Genomic DNA, 7,557 nt, shown 5'->3' with positions numbered 1-7,557 from the left:
CTCAAAAATTTCAATTCTGAGTCAAGTACAACATATGTTGAGAGAAACAGAACATGTATAAAATACAGGGGAAATACAATACGGTGAAAAAAAGACATTTAAAAAAATGTTATTAAAACATGTCAAAAATAGTGTACATGGGTCACCCACCTAATGATAATCAAAGGACATATATAATATTCACATGACTGAAGAGAGAAATTAAAAAAAAAACAACAAAAAATCCAAATTCCAAATTCCAAATCCACAACAGGGTGGTCATGTTTCTTTATATCAGATATAAAATTATTTTAAACATTTTTATTGTATTTTTCAACACGTTTTGCATAAAATCAGGCAACACTAAATATTTTTAACTACATTGGGTTTTCTAGGTAATCCTATGAAAATATGTTAGGAAAACTTTTAATTTGCATATTTATCTAAAGAATTTACAGATCTTGACTTAACTTGAAATATTGCTCTGGGCAAAATGGAAAAATGTGCTTTTTCAGAAAGATCTACGACATAAAGAAGTTCTCATCAGAGCAATGTCACATTGTAGCTTGCAGACACAAGCACAGCTAACTGATGCTTTAATTTTACAGTGTACAGCACATCCCATGGTGCAATAACCTCCATTATCTTGTTGTGACGGAGGTTACTGAGCTTCTGCTGCACCGCCACTCCTGGTGACCTTTGATACAGGCTTCTGCATGAGCAAAGCTCAACACTGAGATTGAAATAAACAGAAGCGCTGAGCTAAATTTCTGTGACCTTATCTGGAATAACAATAAAATATGGTTCCTGAGTACGGGATTGCTTAAATTTCATTCACCTCCATGCGTTTTTGTGACGTGTAAAAGTCAGATAGTACAATGCTATCCTTTTTCACGTCGCTTATTCCGACTTCTTACTTCCTACCGGGGTGGCTGACTCTCGATGCCAATCCAGTGGATAGTGTACTTCAAGGTGAGCTCCTCATCCATTCATTTTCTCTCACGCTCACATTACTACAGCCTGCTTCTAAACTGTATAGACGGGTTTGTGTCATTGGTTGAAAATTCACTTTTGTGTAACCTGCAGGACTGGTAGGTGCATGTGGGATCTCTGTGCTTTGCTCCCTGCTAAGAGTGCACTTATTTCTAGAGGAGAGGTGAGGAAATTGCCCTTTAAAGGGATAGTTTTGATTTTTTTGAAGCGGGGTTGTATGGGGTACTTCTGCATAGACAGTGTATTACCTACAGCAGATATCAGTCTGCATGCTCCCAATTTTGAGAAGCAGGCTGGAGTCCAGCATGAAAGCTGAGCAATGTATTGTTGTGGATGGGGGCCAGCAACAAAACATGTTTTAACCACCTAAAAAAAAGTCCTACCAAAAGTGTTTGCTATATTGAGAGTATTTTCACTGCTGTATCTTTCCATTAGACACCCTGCTGTGGTGGCGAAGCCGTCAGTTTCACTATACTCTTATCACAGCCAACAGACTCCATTGACAAAAACAATAATTTTAGCTCACTTAACACGGGAGCTGCCTGTCTACTGCTGCTTCAGTCAGTTGGATAATTTGCGTTATTATGTGACTTTGGTCAATCCAAACTAAACCTTTCAAATGCCAAAGTCACACAATCAGACAAACTGTTTTTAGGCAACATTAGACCAGGAGCTCCTTTGTTCAGTGGTGTTAAATTACTGTTTTTCTCAATGAAGTCTGACATTGCAAAAAGCAATATTATGGCTTTATTTTCCTGAAATCACTTTCTAGCAGTAAGAAGCAGTGGAAACCTTCTAAATATAGAGCACACTTGAACTGCTATAGATTTTTTTAGGTGGGACTTTTATGAGGTGGCTAAAATTTGTTTTGTTGCTGACCCCCATCCACAGCAGTTCATTGCTTAGCTTCCATGTTGGATTCAAGTCTGCTTCTCCAAACTGGGAGCATGCTGACTGACATCTACTATATGTAATATAATGTCTATGGACAAGTACCCCATACAACCTCACTTCAAAAAACTGAACTATCCCTTTAATAGATCTGTGCATGAAGATTATTTTTTATAACCTGATCCGTTAGCTAAACATCCATTTTCTCACCATTCTCAACAAAATATTATTTTCTTACTTAATTTGTTTCTCTACAACTCGCAGTTGGAAGGATAAAGATGATAAAGACTCATCAAGCCAGAAGACCCCCAGTCATCACAGGAGACCTGGACTTTTTGGAATGCTCCATTTTGTCATCTTGACGGGGTTGCTGGCTATAGTGGGCTCCCGAGTTGCCGCCCTGGTGGTACTAGAGTTTTGTCTTCGAGGTGTCTCTGGATTGTTTACTGCAGGACAAGTAAGAAACTTATTATGTGATAAAAACTATGCCTGATTCTCAAAAATTGACATGCCATTTTCACAGGTTGATCTAAGACGTTTTAAATGCTCTCATTAAATATATTTCTCTTTAATTATGGTTGCAAATTTGTTAAAATCTGTTTGTGAGCCCTCCTCCTTTGCCAAAACCCAGCTAGCTGACAGGAGTGGCATATCAAGATGCTGATTTAACAGCAGCATTACCACACAGATGTGTTCTGGGATCGTCACAGTAAGAGGCCACTCTAAAATGTGCAGTTTGATCACAGACACACTTGTCGGAAAGTCTTGAGGGAGTGTGCCGTTGCATACTGACTGCGGGAATGTCCACCAGAGTTGTTGCATGTCAACTGACTGTTCATGGGTAACTGCTCTGGTTGAAAATTTAAGCACCTTTTCAATTTTTTTCTGTTATTTATTTATTTTGTTAAACAAATTTTCAGGTACTTCTTACTAACTTAATGCTCATTTTGGGGTTATTTCTTCTTTCATTTCTCATTGCCTTCCCCCCAATGTTTTTGAAAGACACCCAATTTGCTCAGAGTAATCAATGGGTTAATCAGCATCTTGATATGCCACACCTGTCAGGTGGACTGGAAAAAGAGAAGTGCTCACATACAGATCTTACAACTTTGTGACCAGAATTTGAGAGAAATAAGTTTAAGTGTTAGATAAATGGATGCAAAAACTAAAAGAGTTGCATTTAAATTTTTGCTCAGTATACATCGCCTGATTTGCCAGTTGCTTCTGCTTAAATTTTGCAAAGTTAATTTCTGGAACTTATCACATCATGATGACTCATAAACATCTATTATAACAAACACCCATCATCTGCTTTGATTTCATCCATCAGCTCTGATCATATGCTCCTTTATTCCCCAGGAGTACAAGAAATTTCTGCAGCAGCTGTTAGTCCAAAGCCAGTTCTCTCTAGGTTGCGCCCTGAGCTGCAGTTTGTCCTTTCTGCACAAGGGGGCGTCGCATAGCTGGCTCTGCCTGCTCCTGGCAGCAGCTCTCAGCTGGTTCCTGGCTCGGCAGGCCACATGGCTGCTGCACCACGTCCTGGCTCTGTATAAACTCCACAGCTCACAGCGCTACTGCGGCATTTGCATCAGCCTGCTCACATCAGGCCGCAGCCTGCTGCCCATGCTGTGCAGGACTATGGTCATCACTTTCTCTGTGGCTGTGGTGGCCGCTGTATCAATCATCAATCAACACTTCCTCTCTGCAACAGAGGCCCTCAGGTTTTGGACGCCACTTACTATCTGCTACACACTCTTGGTTGTGTACATGCAGGGTGAGAAACATTCAAAAGGGATCAGAGGTTATGTTGTAACAGTCGTAAGTCACTGATGAATCTGGCCAGGACTTAAAAATAACAAAACTGCCTTTACATGCTGATAGTATCAGTGGTGAAGTGTAACCAAGTACATTTACTGAAGTGCTCTAATGAAGCACAAATTTGAGGTACTTGTACTTGAGTATTTTCTTTATATGTCACTTTCAACTTTATTCTAGAGGGACATACTGTTCTTTTTACTTCAGTACATTTATTTCAACCCTTTAGTTACTTCACAGAGAAGAATTTTACATAAAACACACAAGAGAGTTTATAAAAATGTTTTATTATGAATGAATTTGCCAAACAGTTTATACAATTACAGCTGTAATGATTAATTGATTAATAAGTCGACTGACAAAAAATTAATTGCCAACTATTTTGCTTTAAATTATTTTAAGATTTTTTTAAATATAATTTTGAGTTTCTATGTGCTTTTTCTATTGTTTTTAAATATCTTTCTGTTTTTGGGAGGATGTTATGTTCAACTTTTTTAAAATAATTTTGAGTTTGTAGGATTTTTTTAAAATATAATTTTGAGTTTTAGGTGTTTTTTTTTTAATTCAGTTTTTTTGCTGCATTGGGTAATTTTACTTTTATACTTAAAGTACCTTTTCCTAAACATATGTACTTAGTTGTACTTAAGTAAAATTTTCATTGCAGGACTTAAAATTGTGTAAGAGTATTTTTACAGTGTAGCATTAGTACTTTTACTTAAGTAAAGGATGTGAATACTGTCCACCACTGAAAAGTATGAACCCCTATTTAAGATGAGAGAAAACATCGGTCTGACACATCTGTCTGGTCTTACCTAACCATCATTCATTTTAGCACCCTGATGTTTTAACACCCCTATAGATATTTCCTAAATTGTATTAGTTTTCACCAAATACTTTCCCTTAATACTGTGTTTTGTCTCTGCAGAGGAGCAGCACCGTCTGCCCAGCAGCCAGGCTGTCCTGAACACAGTGATGGTGCGTCTTGGCGGTTTAATGGTCCTGATGCTGACTGTTGGACGCTGGGCTGACGTGCTCCACATCCTAATGTGTTTCCTGGGTGAGGCCGGCTGTCTAATCCCCACTATGGATCTGCTGGATGCAGCATCCTCACAGGTCAGTGAGTCTCCCTGGAAGCAGCACACGGGGCCGAAAGCACTTTCTGTCCACCGGGACCCCAAAAACTGGGGCAGAATATCAATGTGTTCATTAGAGTCGGTCCCAAGATGAGACTGAAGTTCTCAAACTTGTATCCCAGGTGGAGGAGGTATAAGATCCCCAAGACAGATTCAGGTCAAAGTATTCTCTGACTCAGAATACTGAGCCTACTTTTCTTTCCTCTGAGTTAGCCTAATTAAATAGTTCAGAGTTTTCAAATTAAAGCATCCACTGTTGATACAGTGCTTATATAAGAAAGTTTCCTTTTTTTTTGGCATCTGTGTTAATTGGGTGTTCACTGACTAAAGCGGGGTGAATATATTAAGCAAAAAATAAAGACTGATATTAACCCCTTGAAACCTGAGCAAATTGATTTGATTTCTTTGGAAAATATGTTTGGAAGGCAATGAGACAGTTAATAAGTTACATATATATATGTATATATATATGTATATATATATGTATGTATATATATATATATATATATATATATATATATATATATATATATATATATATATTGTTCAGCAAAAGACATTTGCTGAACAATATAAATGTTAAGAGCCAAGTTTAACCCCCCATACAAATTTTCAATATTGTTGGTATTATGATTTTTTTAAAATATTTTTTGTATAATGATAATTCATCTGTCATACTTGTACATACAGGATGAAGAGGATTATACGGAATATGTAAAGAGAGAGCATCGACGAAGATCACAGGCACAAGAGAAGAAGCATCACAGATAGATAAAGTCCTATAGGCGCCACATCAACAATGAATGTTTTTGTATTTAGAATGTTTTTATTATTATTATTATTATTATTATTATTGTTATTATTAAGATGTCCAGGGAGCATATTAAAGTGATTTGCAAATTCAAGCTATTGAAAAAAAAAACCCCCAACATTTCCTGTATATGTGGAACACTGTAATCACATAACTTCATCACTATCTTCATGACTATCTATGTAAACTACGTATATAGTGTATGTGCCCATGTTTCTGTCACACATATAGATGTGATATATATGTCAGATATATTTCTAAATATAGCAAAAATGTCCACTTTCATGTATGTCTAATCTATTTTAAAATAAATGTAAACTACATATTTTCGAGTTAAATAATTATTTGACAAAGCTCATTTTAATCATGGATATAAAATGCATATATGTTTATATACATCACATTGTATATGTGAAAACAAATCTGTCTGTGGCATATTCAACATATATGTAGAAATTAAATATGGAATCTGAAATATGCAATATATCACTTCATACATTATTTTTTTAGCTGCATGTTTGCACATATAATTTGAAATATATGTGTGAAACAAATATAAATGTCAAATATATCCATATATGTAAAGTTATATGTCCTGTTATTTAATGCATGTGCATATATGGTCATACATCCATTTTTGTATGAGTTTTTTTTTTTTTTTTTTTCAAACTTTGCCTCAGGAACAGATCTTATCCCTATATAAATCTTGTTTTTATGCTGATGACGGTTAATCAACACTAACTCCGGTGACAAATTCGCTCTTGTGGATGTTATTTTAGGAGTCTGTGTGTCATATTGGATGATTTAATGCTGTAATATTGCAGAGATGCTGGCATACCACTTTGGCTGCTCCTGAGGAGAGTCATTGTTCCAAATTTTCTTTGTGGGGCTGCAGAGCCTGGGGGCGTTGAAACCCTTTCCACAGCCTACTGATGGATGAGGGTCAAAATAAGGCAGGTTAACATCGTGTATAGACCTATTGTGTTGCTACAATCAAGCCTGGCTGTGAGCAAACACCTGATTCTCACTGTTGTTATTTAAGACGGCTAATGAGTGTATTTTAAAACCTTTAATTTTGTAGCAATGGGAGAAGAGCCTTTACTCTTTACATTTAAATAGCCTATCATGAACACATACACACACACATTCTACAAAAGAGCCTAAATGTAAAAACTTAATAAGATACATTCTGTAAATACATTATTTTCAAAAAGGATAGACCGCATTTCATGATACTACCACAAACAGCTCACATCGAGGTTTTCACAAAATAACAAATGCGTAGTAACTTGAATAGCACATAAATAGATGGTATGCAGCAAATACACGTCTGTAAAATGACCACAGCTCGCAGTTTTCACCTGTTATGGAGTAGCTGAGGTGCAAACATTCGTAAAAAAGCAGACATTAATTCCCTCCCAAACAGCTTAGACTGGGTACGTTTGTTTCATTGTTCTGTCGCTGAGCTAAATTTCCACACAACCCATGGGCCTGTAAAATATCGTTCTGCTTTCGACGTGTCTCTCCCGAGATTGTCTACTTGAAAAGAAAAGGTAAAATGGCTGACGACAACGTTAGTGCTGTAAAGTCACACAAAATGGCGTTAGACAAAGAAAAGGCTTGGTTTTACTCTCTTAAACTGCCTCTCGATACCTGCGGACAGTACAAGTCAAAGCCAATAACCCGAATTAATAATTGTTTTCATGCGGACACCAAAATTCGCCGCAACACCGAGAGGCTTTTAGGAGAATTACTATGTGTCGTCTTTACATTCAGGTCTTTTGCTACATTGTTTCGATAACATTGCAGCCTGGCTTCTTGTGACAATTTAGAAGCTCTCTGACACCCACATCAAATTAAATCCACATTTTGACGCCGGTATTAAGCCCATTAGATGTGTCTTTATTGGGAGCTGTGGACTGACGGGAGACATAT

At 37.0% G+C, this 7,557-nt stretch overlaps 1 protein-coding gene across 1 annotated transcript; it reads left to right on the top strand.

Annotated features, from left to right (window-relative positions):
- The first annotated feature begins 719 nt into the window (after window positions 1-719).
- Window positions 720-5,865, top strand: tmem82 (transmembrane protein 82). The gene is made up of 6 exons (XM_042491967.1): window positions 720-951; window positions 1,066-1,135; window positions 2,128-2,320; window positions 3,223-3,637; window positions 4,604-4,791; window positions 5,502-5,865. Exons 1-6 carry the CDS (start codon window positions 858-860, stop codon window positions 5,580-5,582), a joined length of 1,041 nt encoding a protein of 346 aa, XP_042347901.1. The 5' UTR covers window positions 720-857; the 3' UTR covers window positions 5,583-5,865.
- The last annotated feature ends 1,692 nt before the right edge of the window (window positions 5,866-7,557 follow it).

The sequence above is a fragment of the Plectropomus leopardus genome, chromosome 8, assembly GCF_008729295.1.
Source record: "Plectropomus leopardus isolate mb chromosome 8, YSFRI_Pleo_2.0, whole genome shotgun sequence".
Lineage (NCBI taxonomy): Eukaryota > Metazoa > Chordata > Actinopteri > Perciformes > Serranidae > Plectropomus > Plectropomus leopardus.
The sequence above is the reverse complement of the archived record's forward strand: the minus strand, read 5'-3'. Positions and strand labels throughout refer to the sequence as shown.

Bases quoted from the DNA above. Each gene is read 5' to 3' on its own strand.
- tmem82 (XM_042491967.1), top strand. From the start codon at position 858: ATGCTATCCTTTTTCACGTCGCTTATTCCGACTTCTTACTTCCTACCG. The intron at 3,638-4,603 runs GTGAGAAACATT...TTGTCTCTGCAG, and splicing joins CTTGGTTGTGTACATGCAGG to AGGAGCAGCACCGTCTGCCC. The intron at 4,792-5,501 runs GTCAGTGAGTCT...TTGTACATACAG, and splicing joins TGGATGCAGCATCCTCACAG to GATGAAGAGGATTATACGGA.